We start from the raw sequence: 21,499 nt of genomic DNA, 5'->3' as shown, positions 1-21,499 counted from the left end.
ATTTTTTTGTTTGTGGTAAGAGCATTTAATATCATATCTGTTGGCAGATTTAAAGTATACTATGCAATAATATATTATTAACTGTAATCAACATGCTATACATTAAATCTGTAGAATTTATTCATCCTGTATAACTGAAACTTTGTACTCTTTGCCAAGATCTCCCCATCCCCACCACTTCTCCCAGTCCCTGGAAACCACCATTCTGTATTCTTTTGTTTCTTAATTAAACCTCCTTTACTTGAAGAATTGAAGACAGACTTATATTAAATTTCACACCATGGGACTAGTATATGGTAAAATTCCACTGTGTATTAAAGAGTCAAATGTCATCTTTTGGGTGAAACTAAGTAAATAGCTACAAATGTGTGACCATAAATTATTTATCTGTTTGTGGTTGCCTCAAATAAATTTTGCAAATAATAATAATCTAGCTAACAACTAAATCAAAGATTTAAAAATAGAAGAATAAAAACAATCATTAAAACATTAACCTTGTAGTATTTTAGTTAATATGATGTTTAATTAGTCCCTATCTTCTAAGAACTTATTAAATAAGATGAGCCACATAAATTACTGTTTTTCTGAAAAAGTTTTTCATTAGTGATCTATATGTAATGAAAATTTACTGAGTCCTAAAATTCTTTTACCAAATGTAAATGTATTACTCTCCACCAATCCTACCTTTTTTGGTATTTTTTAGTTCTCTCTGTCAGTTATGTGTCTTAGGTTTCTCATAGCCACTTTCTCATAGCTTTTACTTCTCTTATAACTCACCCTGTTGTGGTTAATCTGTGTCATTATTTTAATAGAATTCACACAGTGAACCTGCTAAGCTATAAATCATATTAAATCTATGTATGTCTCTGAATTGGTATAATTCCATTGGTGGCTTCTTTAAAAAGCTTCTTGCATTTTGTTTTCTCCTTAGCCACACTTACTTTTTCCTGTAGTCTCCTCTAATTGGGGTGGGAAATAATTAAAATTTGAGATCACAATGTTATCAGTAAAATTTAAGCTTGAGTAAAGAAATAAGTGAAATAACTTCTTAAATTCAGACTGATTTATTTTTAGGGGGAAAAGAAGTGACAAGTAAAGAAGAACTCAAAGGTGTTCATTGGGCTTCATGGACATGTGTTTCAGGCCTTGAAGTAAATGGAATTTGGCCCAAATATTCAGATACCAATGATATAAATTCAGTAGATGGAAATTATATTGGCCAAGTTTTAGTTACAGCTGATGACTATGGAATTATAAAATTATTCCGATATCCATGTTTAAGAAAAGGTATCTCGTCTTTTAAATATTTTAACTAAGCTCTTATAGAAGACTTATGTTCTTGCAGAAAATTAATCTTGAAATAGGTAACAGGATTTCATATTTTTAAAAATGTATACTTCTTGGTAAAGGCCTTTATTTTGCAAGTTCTGTATTATTGTCATATGTTACATTTATTTTTGGTCATGAAGTTTTTATTATGAAATTATTTTGAATTTATACATTATAACAAATGGACTAGACCTGTTTCTTCTTTTTTTTTAGTAACTTTATTTATTTATTTACTTTTTAATGTGGTGCTAAGGATCAAACCCAGTGCCTCACATATGCTAGGCAAGTACTCTATCACTGAGCCACAACCTCATCCCCAAGACCTGTTTTTATTTTTCTCCCACTTCCTGAATTGCTTCATGTAGTTAAATTGCAATGATGGTTATACTTTTCTTATAACTTATTATCTTTAATAATTTAACTTATTGTATACATATATTTTGGGAGAAATTTTATTTTATTTTCTCAAGAATCTAAGGAAGTAGTCAAGTGTATAAACTCAGAACTTACTAACTTGTTGGTTTTGATGAATGAGCATGTTTTGCTTAAGTCTTTAGCATTATTTGTTTTGACATTGATTTTCAATAGTAGATCTAAAAAATGATTTTTTATTTGTTGTTTCCTCTATACTTTATCCTTTTTTCTTGGATGTCTTCTAAAATGATGCTATCAATCATTCTATTCACAGATCTGGGGATCATAGAATGAAATGTTATATTAGTAATCTTTCATCTGTTCCATGCATTGTTTCATAAAGTTTTTAAATCAATTTATAATAAGTCCATAAATACTGAAATAATTAAAGAATCAGTACCAGAGGAAATATAAATAGAAGTACACATTAAAACAAGATAAAGAAAATGACAGTAGCCGAACATCGAATTTGATTCTGAGCTTCCTGTAAACAAAAGTAAAATGAATCAGGGCACAAATAATTTTCATTGTGGATTTTTAAAAAATTCATTCTTATTCCTTAGGGAAATCCAAGTTTCTTCTGAGCTTTAATTGTCAAAGAATTCTTTTCTATGCATGAATCTTTATATTAGGTGCAGTTAATGTTCTAGAACATCCATACTTATAGCAGGTGCTATAATGAGATTTACTTGGCTTGTTGATAAAAGCTATTGGACAAACATTAGAATGCAGATTATTGGAACAGCTAATATAGTTTGATCAGATATGTAGTCCACTGATATCAAACTTAAAGGCTCAAATTTCTCAGAAGCTGAGGCTGTTATTTCTACTGGGCCTCTGTAGTGAAGTAATGAGTTCAGGATCCTGTCTTCTTTGCCATGTTATTGATTCTGCCTGTGTGATGTCAGCTTCTCAGATGCATACAAATTCTTCCATATGTAACTCTAAGTATATTAATAAAGACTAGCTAAATATCTAGCAATTAAAGTACCCTGTTTCAGGCTGGGGTTGTAGCACAGTGGTAAATTACTTGCTTGCCTAGTGTGAGTGAGGCACTGGGTTTGATCCTCAGCACCACATAAAAATAAATAAAATAAAGGTCCAACAACAGCTAAAAAAAAATTAAATAAATGAAGTACCCTGTTTCTAGATCCCACCACATAGCCAGGACATGAAAGTCACCATGCCTGACAACTCTTAAGATGATACTTGTTTGCTTGTCGAGGTTCAGTAATAATTATGATGATTTTAACATTAGACATTGCTCCCATTAATTGCTTCACATACACTGACCTCCATGTAAAAACAAAATACTATAATTTTCTGAGTTTTTTAAGACAATTGAATGGGCTTTATTGACAATTTATCTTTTGCAAATGTGAAGACAGTATTATTTTTGCTTAATAATTTTACTTCATTTATATAATGAAATGAAATATGTAGTAGTCTTCTGAATTACTATGTGAATATTTAACCAAAGTCTAATAAAATTAGTTTTGTGTAAGAGATTTCTCCTTGCTTCAAGAACATATATTGTTTTTCTTTGTTTCCTTTTTTTAAAAAATGTTTTATCTATATGGGGTTCTGAGAATCAAACCCAGTGCCTCTCACATGCTAGGCAATCACTCTGCCACTGAGCCACAACCCCAGCTCTCTTATTTCCTTTTTGTTAGTAATTTATTTTATGGTAAGGATGATTTTTATTTCTAGGCACTTGTGAGTCAGCTTGAGACTATAGCTAGGTAAGTGAAAGAAAAGATAGGATATTACTATTGCATATTTAAATAATTAGTAGAGGTATTTTAAGATTCGATGTTCATTGAATTCACATACTTGAATACTTTAGCATTATTACTAGAAAAAAATCTCTTTTATATTAAGTTATATTGTCCAATTTAAGATTAGGAAAAGGTTGTATCTGATTTGATAATACATTTTATTTCAGTTCAGTAATGAGGAGTGAATCCAGGGGTGCTTTACCACTGAGCCACGTCTCCAGTACTTTTTAGTTTTTGTTTTGAAACAAGATTTTTTATTTAAATATTTATTTTTTTAGTTGTAGTTGGACTCAATATCTTTATTTATTTTTATGTAGTGCTGAGATTTTGCTAAGTTGATGATGGTCTTGCTGTGTTACTGAGACTGTCCTCAAACTTGCAATCTTCCTGCCTCAGCTTCCTGAATTACTGGGATTGCAAGCATGTGCCACTGTGCCCAATTTAGTAGTAATATCTTTTGGATTGAGAAAGAAAAAGAGTAGATATGAATTAGATTAGTCCTTCACTTAAGACCGAAGCCCTCAGGATAAAATAGTCAGCTGTCCTAATATTAAAATAATTGATCGTGGGCTGGGGTTATAGCTCAGCTTTTGTAGAGCACTTGCCTTGCACTTGGGAGGTACTGGGTACGATTCTCAGCACCACATAAAAAATAAATAGATAGATAGATAGATAGATAGATAGATAGATAGATAGATAGATAGATAGATGAAGAAATAAATATATTGTGTCCATTTAAAACAAAAACAGTTGATCCCCAGCTTTTCTAAAAGCAGTAAAATAATACCTCACAGCTTTTGTAGTTTCTACCAAATTATATTGTGAAGTAGTAGAGGAAATAATGTTTACATCTCTCAATGTAAATTCATTTATTTGTTCATTTTACCCATTTTTGAATTAGCATTATTTCCATTTAATCATAATTAAGACAATGGAAGGATGATGCAATGATTTATGTAAAGAAATCTGCTATTTGCAGTAGTGTTTTGTATGTTGAAATTTGTGCATAACTTAAAGATATATTTTCATTATAGGGGCCAAGTTTAAAAAATACATTGGCCATTCAGCTCATGTAACTAATGTCAGATGGTCACATGATTATCAGTGGGTTATTTCTATTGGTGGAGCAGATCACTCTGTCTTTCAGTGGAAATTTATTCCTGAAAGAAAACTAAAAGATGCTCTTCACATAGCACCCCAAGGTGAGTAGTATGAATCACCTAAACAATTTCCCCATGAAGTAACTCTTCAAAAACTTGAAGATGACAATTTTACCATTGAAGTATAATATAGTTTTATAAATTCATAGTATAGTTTGTTATTAGCAGAAATTTCAAATTAAACCTTAGATCTATATTAAGTCAGATATCAAAGAATGGGATATAAAGTACTTTTGTTTGCAGTTTGTCAAATGATGAGTAAAGAAATGGTTATGGTAATAAAATCAGAGATGAGTGTTTAGATTTTATGTATGCTTTTTAACAAAGAGAAAAATATATATATACTGACATTATATATATAAATATTATATATATATAGTGTCAATTCTTTTGCTATGTGCAGTATTTTTTAGCTATTTCATGGGAACTATAGGTTATATGCACTTATATTTGCACAGACATTTAAATTTGATGTAGCAGTCATTTGGGGAGCCAATGAAGGGATTTAAAAGAGCTATTGAGTTTGCAGTGAGTGGAGAGGAAGATAATCTGTGGTACAGTTTACTCACATCTGTGTCACTTGAATAGGTAATTTCATTTGATTGCTCTATGGCTTGTCTCCATGTCAATTGACCTACCTCTTAATCATTAATCTTTCATTGCTATTTTGAAAATAAATCTTCTTTAAACAAATGACATTTCATTTTCAAAAATTACAGAAAGTCTGGCTGACTCTAACAGTGATGAATCAGATTCAGACCTGTCTGATGTTCCAGAACTGGATTCTGAAATTGAACAAGAGACACAGCTCACCTATCGTCGGCAGGTAATTTTCTATTCAAACAATTTTTTTCCCCTGGAAAGTTCAGTTCTTTCTTTATCTTGTTCCCTGCTGTGTATCTGTTATCTTTTGTGGTTTAAATTCCCAAGTAGTGTATGACTCTTTCAGTTTTCTCACTTTAAACATTAAAGCACACTTGAATAAACTATTCTTTTATGTTAAATGCTTGATATACTAAGTATGCCTATATTCTCTTTGCCTATAGATTTTTGAAACAGTACACTCCCAGTTATTCCCTTTGAAATATTCTCTTAAGTATAAAGATTTCCTGGAACACTAAATATGTGAGTTTGTTCTTTCTAAAGAAGTACATTTTGTAAAAGTACCTTCCTATTGAAGACAATTGCTAAAGTTGATTAATAGTAACCATATGTCTAAAAGTTATGTTAGGGGTATGAGCACCTTTATGAATGTCTTCCTACTTATATACATTTCTAAAGGTTTACAAAGAAGATCTACCTCAGCTTAAAGAACAATGCAAAGAGAAACAAAAAAGTGCTACTTCTAAAAGAAGAGAACAGGCTCCAGGAAATAGTATCCGATTACACTTTGTTCACGGGTATGAAACAATTGTTTTTCATTTCTGTGTTTGAATTTTAGTTCACACTTACTGTGTAACTTGCTCCAAGTCACACAATTGACTAGCTCTACTAACTGTATGCCTTTAAACAAGTTATTTAACCTCTCTGTAAAATGGAGATAACAATACCTCCTAAAGTTCTGATAAGGAGCAAATAAAGCTGTGATATTGTTGACTTAGAATAGTGCTTGGAACATAATAAGCACTGAATAAGTGTTAAAAATAAATATTAAAAAGTTATTAAAAATAAATTTGTCTTATGGAAGTTCAGTATTATTAAATTGGACATCTTATCTTTAAAAATATGAGATAATCATCTTCCTTAAATGTGACTAATTTGAAATAATACTGTCTTTCTTTTTGACTGAGCATTTTGGCTTTTGTGTATTAATTTCAGTAAAATATTAGAATTTCTGGATTTTCTTAGAATATCTGGCAATACAAGTTTCATATGTCAGCTTGTCAGCAACAGGTTTTCCAGTCTGATTCTATTTACCCCTGTCCCAGCCCTCATTTTCTTATCAGATTGATAATACTTTCCAAGAATTTGAGAAAGGATTTATTTATTAAGATTATTTTCTCTCCACTGGTAAAATAGGCAATATTTCTATTCAGTTGTGCTTTATAAATTGGGTTTCTTTGAAACACAAAGCAAGGTTGCTATAGACAGAATTATATTGACATTTTAAGATTTGGTTATTGGTTGGGGATGTGGCTTAAGTGGTAGCGCGCTCGCCTGGCATGCGTGAGGCACTGGATTTGATCCTCAACACCACATAAAAGTAAAGACAATATCTTTTTATTTATTTATTTATTTATTTATTGGTGGACACAATTGTCCACCTAAAAAATAAATAAATAAATAAATAATATTTTAAAAAAGATTTGGTTACTTTTTCCTGAGCATAATATTTTAAAATTGCTTTTTTTAAAAAAATGTTTTTAGTTGTTGATAGTTCCTTATTTATTTACATGTGTTGCTGAGAATCAAACCCAGTGCCTCACTCATGCCAGGTAAGTGTGCTACTGCTGAGCCACAGCCCCTTAAAATTGTTTTTTAAATTTCTTTTTGAAATATATGTTTTCACAGTTCAACATTATGCATAAAAGGGATTTAAACCCTTCCTCTCACTTCTGCCTTCCCAACCATCATTTCCCTTCAGGCAATCACTGTTACTTAGTTTGATAAATAAAAATGCATTTATAAACAGATATGTATTATTTTCTATACCCTTTTATTTATTAAAAAAGTAACTGTTTTTGTCTTTATAAATTTAATATTATACACATGCAATTAATAGTATACTAGATATATTTTTCAGCACCTTGCTTTTTTTTGCTCAGTATTATGGTTTGGATTAGCTATTTGTAATCAGAGCAGTTCATAAATGCTTATAGCTCTACGAAGGTGGTGTTTTCTTTAATTGTTCAACATCCTTTAAAACTGGAAATTAAATGACCCTAAAATTACCTATTTCTCTGTATAGATTAGATCAAAGACCAAAACTAATTGTATATGATTTGTTTTCTATATTAGTTACAGAGGTTATGACTGTCGAAGTAATCTGTTTTATACTCAAATTGGTGAAATTGTGTACCATGTGGCAGCAGTGGGTGTCATTTACAATAGACAACAGAACACACAGCGTTTTTACTTGGGTCATGATGATGATATTCTTTGTCTGGCTATTCATCCTTTGAAAGACTATGTGGCTACAGGCCAGGTAAGTTCCTTTGAAAGATTATGTGACCAAAAGCCTGATAGGTTAGACCTTTTCTGAGTTAGGTTAGTCTACTTCATTCATGTGTGTATATATACACACATACACACACTCACAGAGAGAGAGAGAGAGAGAGAGAGAGTTTTTTCTAGGAAATGGAGAATAAAGAATTGTTTTGAATGGGATTTTATTTTCATATTATGAAGTTTACCTCAACTTTTTCCCTACAGTTGTCCTTATAGTATAGTTGTTTTAATTATTATTATCTTAAGGAATGAGGAAGTAGGTTAGTGGTAGAGCGATGATCTAGCACTTGTGATGCCCTGAGTTCAATCGCCAATACTGACAAAAATTTTTTGATTATTATTTCTGGAATTTTAATTTGGAACTAAGAATACTGCCTAATTTTCTTTCTGTCAGGATATGTATATTTTTAAATTTGTGAGTAGTTATAGAAAAGATGAAGACTAGAAATTGGTTTCGTTAGATTGAGTTGCTTAAAATAATAAAATATTTAACAAACATTCTGTGACAACACAGAATGACAGTGCTTTTATATTTTTGCAATCATGATAGCAACCTATTCAAGTTAACCAAGATAGAAAGCACATAATCTATCCTGTTGTACATAGAAATAGTGATCTTTGTAGACTTTTTAACCAGAGGAAGGTGAGAATGGAATATTTCAATTTGCCAGTGTGAAAAAGAACTGACACTTGGGGAACAGTAAACTTTTTAGAAATGTTATAAATGAAATAAATGACTGGCAATTTCACTGACAGTAAAAAGGAGGAAATATAAAAAGCGTTCATATTAACCAGCAGAAAAGAAACATGAGCTATTTAAAGAACTAAGAGAACAAGAAAGGCAAAGAAAACCATACTGTTATTTTTCTTTAGGTTTTGGTAGATAATTTTGGAAATGTAAATGATTAATTCAGAAGTTCCGTGTAGATTTCCTAGAGTAAGTCTCTCTTCCAGATCTGTCAATCACAAGTTCCTGGAAAATCTGTAAATCTTCCTTTGTACTGTTAGTTAACCTCCCAGTAAATTCATTGAGAGATGCTATTTCTTTGAATCCATTCCATTATTTGATTCTTGGTTTTAATTCTTGCGCCACAGGAGTCTTATTAAGGAAGTTGGGGCCTAATCCCATATGATGAAGATTAGGGCCTACTTTTTCTTCTGTTAGACACAGGGTCTCTGGTTTAATTCCTAGGACCTTGATCCACTTCTAGTTGAGTTTTGTGCATGGTGAGAGATAAGGATTTAATTTCATTTTGTTGCATATATATTTCCAGTTTTCCCAGAACCATTTGTTGAAGAGGCTCTCTTTTCTCCAATGCATGTTTTTGGCATCTTTGTCTAATATAAGATAATTGTAATTTTGAGGGTTACTCTCTGTGTCCTCTGTTCTATACCATTGGTCTACCAGTCTGTTTTGGTGCCAATACCATGCTGTTTTTGTTACTGTTGCTCTGTAATATAGTTTAAGGTCTGGTATAGTGATGCTACCTAAGAATTGCTTTAGCTATTCTGGATCTCTTATTTTTTCAGATGAATTTCATGATTGCTTTTTCTATTTCTATGGGGAATGCCATTGGGATTTTGATCAGAATTGCATTAAATCTGAATAGTGCTTTTAGAAGTATGGTCATTTTGATAATATTAATTCTGCCTATTTCTTGAAGAACCTATAATTTAGGGGATAAGATGAGGACCATGGCAGTCTGGGGATCCTGAGACTGACCAGATCACCAGAAACCATCTTGAGATCACCAGATTGACACCATTCCTATATTTCTTCCTATACCCTCCCCTCACCAAGTTTCCTTTAAAAGAAGAGCTGGAAACTCCTAGAATGTATCTCTTACTCTTTGAGATGGTCCACATTCTCCCTTAAATGTATATCTGCTGTCTTAAATAAAGGTGTCTATGCCTTGTGGGGGAGGGATAGAAAGCACAAATATTGAAGTAGAAATCAGTGAGAAAGGTCTTAGTTGATACATGTCTACACAGATATCTTAGAGAAGCAAGGGAAAGAATAATGTCTGTAGATTTAATGAAAATTTTTTAGATGTTGATGGACCTTTATTTTATTAATTTATTTATATGTGGTGCTAAGAATTGAACCCAGTGCCTCGCACATGCGAGGCAAACGCTCTACCACCAATCCACAACCTCAGCCCTGTAGATTCTTACTCTGTAAATACTTTACTAGTTTCTGACTGTAAGTTCATTGTATTCCCTCCTCAACTCCATGAGAGTAAAATCATTTTCTTCCCTTTACAAATAAGAAAGTTCTGTTTTAGAGAAATTAAATAATTTTCTTAAGATCACTCAGCTGTTAAGTAGTAAAGTCTAAAGCCTTTGGTCTATCAGACTTTCTACACTGTATAAATACACCTTTAAAAAAATCTTTTGTTATTTTTGTTGTTCCTGGGGATGTAACTCAGGGGGACTTAACTACCAGCCTCAGTAAGTTTCTTGGGACCTCGCTAAATTGCTGAGGCTGGCTTTGAGCTTGTGATCCTTCTGCCTCTTGAGTCACTGGGATTACAAGCATGTGCTAACATGCCTGGCACCCCTTTTACATTCTCAGTTTTGTAGGGGTCAGGGAGGCAACATGCATCATCCTATATAGCTTCCCTGAGAGGGAAGAAAACTCAACCTTTTTTTCTTTCTTTTCCTTCCTCCTGCCCATTGTGCCTTGATGAGCCGCTTTTTCTTCTTCATTACTCTCCTCCCCTACCATTTTCTCCTTTGTTTCTTCCATTATTCAAAAATATTTATCAAGCACATTCTATATTGCCAGGAAATGTGCTGGAAATATATAGATAAATAAGAAGACATACATGCAAGAAAAATTATAATACCATGTCACAATTACAGACCAGAATTTCTCAACCTCAGCACTATTGATGACTTATGCCAGATAATTTTTTGTTGTGGGAAGGTAACCTGTGCATTGCAGAATGTTGAGCAGCATCCCTGACATCTACTCACTAAATGCCAGTAACCCTTCTGCCTGAGTTATGCTAACCAAAAATGTCTCTAGACAATGCTAGCTGTCCCCTAGGAGGCAAAATCACCTCATTTTTAAATGTAGAATCTGGTGAGAGTGTAGTGAAGAAGGACTCAGGAATTGTGCCCAGTAGAATCAGTGAAACAGGTATAACATTTATGCTGCATAGTTTACTAGCAGAGGGAAAGTGAGGGAAAGCATTCTAAGTCTGTCATATGATCTGTAAAATTAGGGGGTGAGGTGAAGCGCAGCTTATTTAAAGAACTGTGAATAGCCCACAGTATTCAAGTCTTAGAGTGCATGATAGACATTAGTGAAAGAACTAATCAAAAAGATAGGTGGGGGCATGAGGGGCATCACCTGCCTTTAGGCTATATAAAGGGTTCCTCTTGAAGCATAGTTATATACCCAGGTGCTTTGGCAAAGAAGTTGAACCATTATTCTGATATTGCTGGAATTAAGACAGTGTAGAAAGTGGCCACTTACTACCATGATTCTGGGATTTAAGGAAATTCAGGTCAGATTAAATAAAATGTCAGTATGACACTGGATATCTCTTCATACCCATCAAGCCATAGCTCCTTTGCTTACACAATAGCATTTCTGCCTTAGGCACTGCAGACTCAAGGTCTATCTCCTAGGACACAGGCTTACATAGCCTTTTCAACTTCTTTCACCGTTTTCCATTTCTTACCTCTGTAATATTACAGTCAACCAGTCACATCTCTCTAAACTTATAAAAAGTGTTAAACCTGATTGGAATTGAACCCTTTATTAAAAAGAAAAGTGATTCTGGAGGATTTTATGTGGGTGTTTTAGAATTTAACAAATCTAAAGAGTGTTTTGATTTGTTTTGTTTTTTTGGAGACTAGAATACAAAGAATGACCTCTTGGCAAGTGAGACCTCGTGGAAGAAGTTAGTTCATGAAGGTGTCCCCTTGAAAGGGATATTGGCTTTTCCTGTCTTTCTTGTTCACTTTGTGGCCACTATCAAGTATGCAGCCTCCTCTGTCTTGCACTCCCTGACATGTTCTGCCTTGCATGGGCCCAGAGGCAAGGGGGCCAAGCAACCATGGATTGGGAAACATGAAACAAAAGAAACCTTTCCTCCTTTTAAGTTTGTTATCTCAGGTATTTTGCTATAGTGGTGAAAAGCTGACTGATAAATCTCCCTGTATCCCTAAATGAAATATCACAGATATACTCCAAAAATATTGTCTGTTCTTCAGCCAGACTGATTTTGATGTTCAAGACCATGCTTCTCCATTTATTATCTGTTGGAAAATTAACTAACATCTCTGTGCCTGTTTCCTCATTTTTTAAAAAATTTCACTTTTAATTAATTTTATTTTGGATATGTGTGTGTATGTATGTATGAGAGAGAGAGAGAGAGAGAGAGAGAGAGAGAGAGAGAGAGAGAGAGATACTGGAGATTGAACCAGGAACACTCTACCTCTGAGGTACATCTTCAGCTCTTTTTACTTATTTTGAAACAAAGTCTTGCTAAGTTACAAACTTTTGATCCTTCTGCCTCAACCTCCCAAGTAGCTTCTCATCTTTTAAAATAAGGATACTACCAATACCTATCTTATAGGGTTCTTGTGATTGTGAAATGAGTTAACCTTTGTAAGGTATATAGAACAGTTTCTGGCACATAAGTGAGTTCTCAGTGAATGCAAATATATTACTATTAATCATTATCATCATCATCATCATCATCATCATCATCATCTGTAGATGATACGTCCAGTAGGTAGTTGAAAGTGTTAAGTCTTAAATTCAGGAAAAAAATAATGATTAGAGAGTAAGACTTTGGAGACACTTGTTGATTTAACCACTGAAACTGTGAAAGAGATACCTCAGGCAAAATTTAGAATAAGAAGCCTGTAGAATTAAAGATGAACTCTTGAGGGAGATTTGCATTTAAGAAACAGGTGATGAAAAAAACATACAGTCAAGAAGACCAGAGAACCAGGTAAGAGTAGTACTGTAAAATCAGAAGTATCAAAACCTGCAAAATTTAAAAAGAAAATTTAAAAGCCACTAGTAATGTTTAACTGAATAATTTAGTGAAATATTGTCTGCTTTTAGTGTTTTATGTTATGTCTTCATATAAAACAAAATATACTATAATTAAATTAACAGTCATGTTATTTCAGGAGCTGTCATGATATACAAATATATCATGATTCTTAAAGCTAGAGGAGCAATTACTTTAATTTGAGGAATAGTTAAAAAATGATAGATTACCTGTATATAAGTGAATACCATAAACTAAGTGTGTTAATTTGATTTCTATCAATGTGACAGAATACCTGAGATTTAAAAAAAAAAGTTAAAGAAGGAAAGATTTATTTTGGTTCACAGATTCAGAATGTTCAGTATACAGTTGCTTAACCTCATTACCTTGGGTCTGTGGTGAGGCAGAGCGTCATGGTGGAGCAAAGCTGCTTACCTCAAAGTTGCCAAGAAACAAAACAAAATCAAACACAAAAAGAGGAAGGGTCTGGGACCCCAGTAACTCTTTTAAGGGCATCTCCCAGTGACCCAACTTCCTTCCACTAGACCCCATCTTCTAAAGGTTCTACAATAGTACCACCAATTGACAACCAAAATTTTAACACATGGACCTTGGGAGAGACACTCCAGATTCAAGCTATAGCATCAAGTTAAAAGAGAAATGACAGGCCTGGGGTTGTGGCTCAGCAGTAGAGTGCTCACCTAGCATGTACGAGGCCCTGGGTTCAATCCTCAGCACCACATAAAAATAAATAAAGTAAATATATTGTGCCCAACTATAACTAAAAAAAAATTTTAAAAAAAGATAAATGACAGAATGATATTATCTATTTAGAGTCCCATTTATATGCTTATTGCTTTAATCCCATTTGAATCTTTGGTTACACCTAGTTTAAAATGTGCTTGCTTGCTTCTCTTTGTATCCAAGTCCTGCTTTTTCTGAAGGCCCAATTTCTAGTAACATCTTATTCATGAAGTCTTTTTTTTCAGGACCTTTTAAATCTCATTAATTTAAAGTTTTCTGTTTTCCCAGTGAAAAGATACCTGAATGTCTTAGTACTTGTTGTATCTGGCATAGAAATCCTGCCAACAATAGTGCTTAACAAGCATTTATTATCATTTTTGAAGAAGTATAGGATAAGATTTATGAGGAGTCATATAGTTCTAGAATATTCCTAGAAACACAGAGCCTAGCCTCATTGGCTTTTGAATGAATATTAAGAAAAAATCCAGTCATGTATCCAGTCTGCTTTATATTTTTGATAAATTTCTATAGTAAATAAAACAAAGACTGTAAAATATCTTGTTTTATTTACTTTTAGCAGATATAAAAATGATTAACTTTATTGCATATATTGATTTTTATAATTCTATTTTAGGTGGGTAGGGATCCCTCAATTCACATATGGGATACAGAGACTATTAAACCATTGTCAATATTAAAGGGCTACCACCAATATGGTGTCTGTGCTGTTGATTTCTCAGGTAAGCCTATTTTCTATTTCAATAAGAATGATCCAAATGCAGAGGCAATATGTAGAATTTTAATCTGAATCAGTGTTACCTAAGCTTGTGATTTAGCTATGTCCTTCACAATTTTTTTTCAAATGTGCATAAAGTATAAAGCAGTGAAAGTATAGATTCATTTACTAGTGTCTAATTATAGTTCAATTAGTATGATTTTAATACCCTTTAAACTTTGTAGATTTCTATTAAATATTTTTTTAAAAAATTTGCAGAACACTTAAAATCATCTCAGTTACACTAAATGGTATGTATCTCTCCTTTGGGCAAACTTCTGATTTCATCTTAATGTTTTATAGCTACAGAACAAACTTTGAAAATGCTAATGGTGAAAGGTTAAGAATGAAAGAAATGAGAACTGAAATATTTGTTTAAGACATTTCTATTAAGTGACAATTTCAGGCCATCTTATAATTTTAGAACATGCTTACACTTTTCAGTATGTTTAAACATTAGCAACTAAAGATAGGTCTATACTGAAAGCCAGGGTGTGGAGTAGGAAGAGGGAAGAAAATATCCTTAACAGAGAATTCTATATTAAATTAGTGCTTTTTTGCTATTCTGACTGAAGTGACAAGTTAACCATAAGTGAGGTTTAGGAGAAAATATATATATACTTTCAAGGAGACTAATAGTCAAGAAACAAGAAATGAATGACAGATTAAGTGGATCAACAACAAAAATGCCACTGGAAGTATTGAGGAACTAATTAAGGTTTACAAAGGTGTGGCAAAATAGAAAACATTTTCTTATAGTCTAAGCCTTATAACCTGTGTATAAACACAGCCTGTCAGCCTGTCTCATTATTCATTTGTCTCAATGATTCATCTAATATACTCATTACTTGTTGCTTAATAACATATAATTGACTTTCATTAAAAGCAGTAATACTAATGTTGACAGTATATTGTAACCTGTGTATTTTTCATTTAGCTTTTCATGATTACTGAGTTCTTATTATCACAACAGAATTCTTATGGTGAATTTAATGGAATCACATCTTTTATTCCCCTCCTTTCTTAATTTTTCTTTCCTTTTCATTTTTTCCCTGCAAATTTTGTTTTGTTTTTAATTGACCTGTAACAATTGTACATGATCATGGGTATAGTGCGATGTTTTGATATGTGTAAACACTGTGTAACAATTATCTCAGAGTCTTTAGCCTATTCATTAATTCATACATTTATAACTTTCTCTTTCCCTTTCCCATCCCAATTAGTTGGACAGATAAAGTAAATGAGGTCAGGTGAGAGATAAAAGAAATTAATTTAGCTCACAGGTAGGCCCATTAGTTCTGCCTCTGGTGAGAGCCCCCTTGGCTGTGTCATAACATGATAGATGGCATCATGGTGGGAATGAAAGCAAGAAAGAGAGATCACGTGGTGAGATGGGAAGCCAGAGAGATTCAGGGGTCAAGTTTTCTGTTTTATAACAACCCATTATCATGGAACTCACTCACTCTGAAAGACCAGCATTATTCCTTACTGAGGGCAGAGCCCCCTATAATGTTTTTACCTCAAGGTAGGCCCCAACTGTGAAAGGTTCTATTAACTCAGTATCACCACACTGAGGACCAAGCCTCTAGCACCTGAAACTTGTGGGGAAGCTACATTCAAATGACAACATTTAGTTTTAGAATACGTACAAAATGTTTATCTTCTGAATGTAAATGGTCAGTAAGTATATCACTCTGATTAATTGTCACAGCGGATGGGAAACGTTTGGCTTCAGTTGGAATAGATGATAGCCACACCATTGTACTGTGGGACTGGAAGAAAGGAGAGAAACTTTCAATGGCAAGGTAAGGAAATAACTTGATATGACAAAATACTAGAATTATTTTGGAATTTAAAAAACTTTAAAATAATTTTGAAATCAAGCAAATATGCTACCATCTTTTTTATCTTTGAATAAATAATATCAGGTAAAAGATAAATGATTTTATAATTTCTTTGTAAGCTGAGTCTTTATGAGCATTTTTAAAAATATATTTTTAGTTATCAATGTACCTTTATTTTATTTATTTATATATGGTGCTGAGGATCAAACCCAGTGCCTCACACACCTAAGCAAGTGCTCTACCACTGAGCCACAACCCCAGCCCTGGACCCCTTTTCTTACTGTAACTATAATAAGGCATTGAAATTAATAGTTACTTCAATTATCCATTTACAGGTAGAGTGAATTCTGTATAATAGCCTATTAGACAGCAGTGTTGCAACATAAACAGTGAACATCCAAAATGTTTATATTATATATTTAAGTGAAAAAAGATATACCTATATAAAGAAGTTATTGGGGTTTTTAATCTATTTTTCTTCACTCTAATTTTTATATAGTGAATGTCTTGGTTTTTTTTTTAATTTTTTTATTATGATGAATCAGAAATATTCCTATGAAGAAACCTAAATTCCTAAGATGAAAATTAGAATTGTTTTACTAAAATTATATAATTTACAATTGAAAAGTTAATTATCTAAAATGATTAAAGATAGTTGGAAAAAGTATGTTAAATTTTAATGAAATATTACTTAAATTCTTTAATTCATTTATGTCGTAAGCTATGTTCCTCATGCACAGTTGTAGGTATCATAGGTGCTACTCAAAAGAAGTTTTCACTGTTTCTATCTTTTGACAACCTGTTGAACAGAGTTGACATATTAAAATAATGACAAAGCCAGGTGCAGTGGCACATGCCTGTAATTCCAGCCACTCAGGAGGCTAAGGCAGGAGGATGCAAGTTGGAGACCAGCCAGATCAACTTAGTGAGCTCCTGTTTCAAAAAATAAAAAGGGCTGGGGATAGAGCTCTGTGGGATAACAGCCCCAGGTTAAGTTCATAGTACTGTCAAAAGAGAGAAAGAGGGGGGGGGAAGGAGGGGGGGGGAGAGGGCGAGAGGGAGAGAGGGAGGAACACACACACACACACACACACACACACACACACACACACAAAGTGAATATACAAATGCATGGCTTCACAGCCCAAATCCAAAGGACAAGTGGGAAATAGACATTCAGTAAAGTGAGAAGTAAAGATAGAGTATGGATCAGGGAAAAGGTTGTTACAGGATAGCTTTGTCTTCAGAGCTAAAAATTTTGTATTTATTTCAGAGGAAGTAAAGATAAGATTTTTGTTGTTAAGATGAACCCCTACATGCCTGATAAACTGATTACAGCTGGAATTAAACACATGAAATTTTGGCGTAGAGCAGGTAAGGAAGTGTTTCTTTTTACTTCTTTGAAAATTAAGAATTGTTATTTTTTAATATTTATTTTTTAGTTGTAGTTGGACATACACCTTTATTTCACTTGTTTATTTTTATATGTGCTGAGGATTGAACCCAGGGTCTCACACATGTGAGGTGAGCTTTCTACTGCTGAGCCCAACCCCAGCCCAAGAAATTGTTATTTTAAAAAGTAATTTAGCTAAGTGCAGTGTGGTATCCCAGACTGGATTCTGGAACAAAAAAGGGATATCGGTGGAAAAACTGGTGAAATCTGAATGAAACCTAGGGTTCAATTAATAGTAATATATCAAAAATGATGGTTTCTTAGTTTTGACAATGGAATTGTGATAATAGAAGATGTTAACATTAGAGGAAACTGGATGGAGGCATATATGGGAACACTATGTTATCTCTGCATCTTTTTTGGAAATCTAAAATTTTCCAAGATAGATTTATTTTTAAGTGACTTACTGTTGTGTTGGTGCATTTTAAACAAAGATGCATTTATGTAATATTCATATTTGCAAAAGGAATTAACATATGAGATTAATCAGTTGGTTGTCTAGACTCCTTTCTTCTATTAAAAGACATGATTTATAGTTTAAACTAAAAATGAAAAATTATGTAAAAATTCTTTATATGATATAGAAACAAAATGTTCCTTTAATTTAGTCATTCGTAACTGTAAATTACAAATATGGAAGCTCACATCTTAAAATAAAAAATATTTTTCCTTTTCCAGATAGAATGAGTATATAAAGTCCCAACAATGGTCACATTGATGTCTCAATGAATTTAAATCTTTCACAGAAAATATGTAAATGTAGGAGGAAGAATAGGCTTAGTGAAGACATTTCCCAAATTCAAGCACCTTTCAAGTTGTATTCTACATAGGAAATAAATTGATTTTTCTGATTTGGAGTTAATATTTTATCACAGATTTATCATAGTGTTTGCATTTACAAAGGAAAAAGTATTTTCATGTTTATAATTTCATTTCTATATGATTGAACAAAATTTTCATTTGGACCTCTTAGTCACTTGAAATTACAAATAGCCAGCAAGTATTATTTAGCATTTCTCTTAAAAACAAAAACTATGAATTTGTTGTTTTAAAGAAAGTAAATAGCCTTAAAATGAAAAGATATATAACTGAGTAACTTTCTTCCTTAAATTTGATTACACATATATTTGACCTGAACTTGAACCTGAACCGTATAAGGATAAATGTTAGGGTTTTAGTGCACATTTCAACCTTCATCACTTTTAGAGTTCTGATCCATGGAGTTCACTAGCCAAGTGGGAAATTAATACCTATTTTCTTATTCTAAGTATTGTCTAACACTCTAAATGCATACTTTTAGGTAAATTAAGTTGAAGGAGGTGAATTAGACCTGAGGTTAAAATGGAGTCTCTCTTGCCACTTATCCCAAATCTAGACTGGGAATTCCAAGTTATGAATTATTGGTTTCTCCCTAAAGTATTTTAACTCTATTCCAAGGATAGGGAACCACTGAAAGTTTTTAAGTGTTAATGACATGGTCTTGTGCAATAGGAATATGTTATATTATATGTATCAGAAAGCCTAACCATCAGTTATCTAAACCAGGAGTGAAAACTTTCTTCAAATAATCAGAAAGTAAATATTTTAGATTCTCCAGGTGAAAAGGACAAAAATGAAGAATATTCATAGATACTTAGAGAACAAGGGAAAAAGTTGTTCTGATTACCCTATTTGTTCCCAATTGCTATGAATTGGAAATATACTCTCCAAAACTGTACTATTGTAGGGAATGGGCCTAGTAGGTTGGAGTATGGTGTTAGTCAGCTCTTTTTTTTTTTTTTTGACAGTGACCAAAATAACTGAAAAAACAGCAACAACAACAACAACAAAAAACTTAGAGGAGGAAAAGTTTAGTTTAGCTCACAGTTTCAGAGGCCTTACTTAGTCCATGGTTGGCCGACTTTATTAATCTGCACCCAAGAAGAGGCAGTGGAAGGTAAGGCAGGGAAATCTGCTCAAGTCATGACAGCCAGGGAGCAGAGAGAAGGGGCTGAGGAAAAGATGAACCCTTGCAGGGTATGCTCCTGGTGACCTACTTCCTCCAACTATCTCCTCATAGTCCATTCAGCTATCAATGGGTTATCCATTTGATGAGGTCAGAGTCCTTATAATCTAATCATTGCTTGAAAGCCTCACTTATGAACCCTGCATCCCTAAAGACCATGCTTCTAACATGTGAACTTTTAAGGACATTCCGGATCCAAATCATAACAGGTGGAGAAGGTAGCCATGGGCAGCTTCACTCTGAAGCTATGTGTTCCAGTAAAGCATAGATACCAATGTGTCTTCTGAATACCCTCTAAATACCTAAATACCCTCTGAATTTAGGCAATTGGCCAAAGATAGGGGGAACTACTGGACTTATTCCACTGCTAGGTGCTTAGCAGTTGCCATTAGCAGAGTCTTCAGCATATAGTTGGTGACCAGATCAGGTTCTAGGCAGTTGTTAGCTGCAGCTGCAAATCAAACAGGCTTTCTGTGGCTCTAGTGCTAAATAAAATAGATGGCCACAGGATTTGGCCTATAACCAGTTGTTTGCTGACCCCATTCTAGACAGGTAGTCTGTGCTGTAATGAAGCCCAGTTGCCCTACTTGTGCACTAGATTTCTTCTCCTTTCATCTACTCAAGGACACCACTCCAGTTCTTTCCTTTCTGACTTTCCCTTCAGCATGTAAGTGTGGTTATTATTTCCTTATCTTTTTTTTTTTTTTTTGGTACTTGTGATGTGATTGAACCCAGGGATGCTTAACCATTGAACAATATCCCCAGCCCTTTTATTTTTTATTTTAAGACACAGTTTTGTAAGTTGCTGAGGCAGGCCTCAAATTTGTAATCCTCCTGCTTCAGCCTCCTGAGTCACTAGGATTACAGGTGTGTGCCACTATGCCCAGCCATTTCTTTATCTTGAATAAATGAAACAAACCTTTCAATTCTGTTCTCTAGTTGCTAATCAGTCTCTTTTGTTTCCTATATACTGAAGCATCCCCAAACAGTTATGTACTTTCACTTTACAGTTACTCCTCTTCCTCTTGAGAGAAGTCTAACCTTCACCACGTCACCTGACTGCTCTTGAAATGTTATTAATGACTCTGCTTGTTGGTTTTATGAATACTTTCAGAATCTGATCACTATTCATCTTCTAGGCTACCATCCTGGTCCTTGCCTCCTTAATCATTTAGTCAGATGATTGAAATAGACATATAACTTTTTATCCCTTTCATCCTTTAATCTGTTCTCAACCCAGAAGTCAAAATAAATATTTTAATAAGTCATATGCCAGATCTTATTATTCTACTACTCAAATATTTTCCATCCCATGCAAAATAAAAGCTATACCCTTATAGTGGCCTGCAAAACACCTTCTAACTCATCTCCTAGTATTGTTTCTCTTTCTTTTTTAAAAAATTTAATTAATTAATTTTACAGTAGAATACATTTTGACACATAAAACACAAATGGAATACAATATCTCATTCCTCTGGCTGTATATGGTTCACAGTCACTCCACTAATGTAATCGTACATGTATATAGGGTAATAATGTCTGTCTCTTTCTACCATCCTTCCTATCCCCACAAGCCCACCCTTCCCCTGACTCCCCTCTATACAATCCAAAGTTCCTTCATTCTTTCCTATCCCACTGTGGATTAGCATTCACTTATCAGGACATTCAGCTTTTGGTTTTTTGGGGATTGGCTTATTTCACTTAATGATATTCTCTAGTTCCATCCATTTACCTGCAAATGCCATAATTTCATTCTTCTTTAAGGCTGAGTAATATTCCATTGTGTATAGGTACTATATTTTCTTTATCCA

General features: G+C 33.3%; 1 protein-coding gene across 17 annotated transcripts in view; it reads left to right on the top strand.

Moving 5' to 3' along the window:
• The window catches only part of Eml5 (EMAP like 5), a 182,609-nt gene that overhangs the window by 67,270 nt on the left and 93,840 nt on the right, over positions 1 to 21,499 (top strand). For all 17 annotated transcript variants that reach the window (XR_013439198.1, XR_013439199.1, XR_013439200.1 and 14 more), the window contains 8 exons: positions 1,075 to 1,287; positions 4,556 to 4,723; positions 5,401 to 5,507; positions 5,963 to 6,081; positions 7,640 to 7,826; positions 14,246 to 14,351; positions 16,098 to 16,191; positions 17,504 to 17,604. Coding sequence is in view for 14 of the 17 variants with exons in the window: in XM_078050668.1 (XP_077906794.1) it covers positions 1,075 to 1,287; positions 4,556 to 4,723; positions 5,401 to 5,507; positions 5,963 to 6,081; positions 7,640 to 7,826; positions 14,246 to 14,351; positions 16,098 to 16,191; positions 17,504 to 17,604 (1,095 nt within the window). In the remaining 3 variants the exon portion in view is untranslated. The remainder of the gene's footprint in view (positions 1 to 1,074; positions 1,288 to 4,555; positions 4,724 to 5,400; positions 5,508 to 5,962; positions 6,082 to 7,639; positions 7,827 to 14,245; positions 14,352 to 16,097; positions 16,192 to 17,503; positions 17,605 to 21,499) is intronic.

The sequence above is a fragment of the Ictidomys tridecemlineatus genome, chromosome 5 (genome assembly GCF_052094955.1).
Source record: "Ictidomys tridecemlineatus isolate mIctTri1 chromosome 5, mIctTri1.hap1, whole genome shotgun sequence".
Lineage (NCBI taxonomy): Eukaryota > Metazoa > Chordata > Mammalia > Rodentia > Sciuridae > Ictidomys > Ictidomys tridecemlineatus.
Note: the sequence above shows the minus strand (reverse complement) of the source record. Positions and strands in the feature narration are given on the sequence as shown.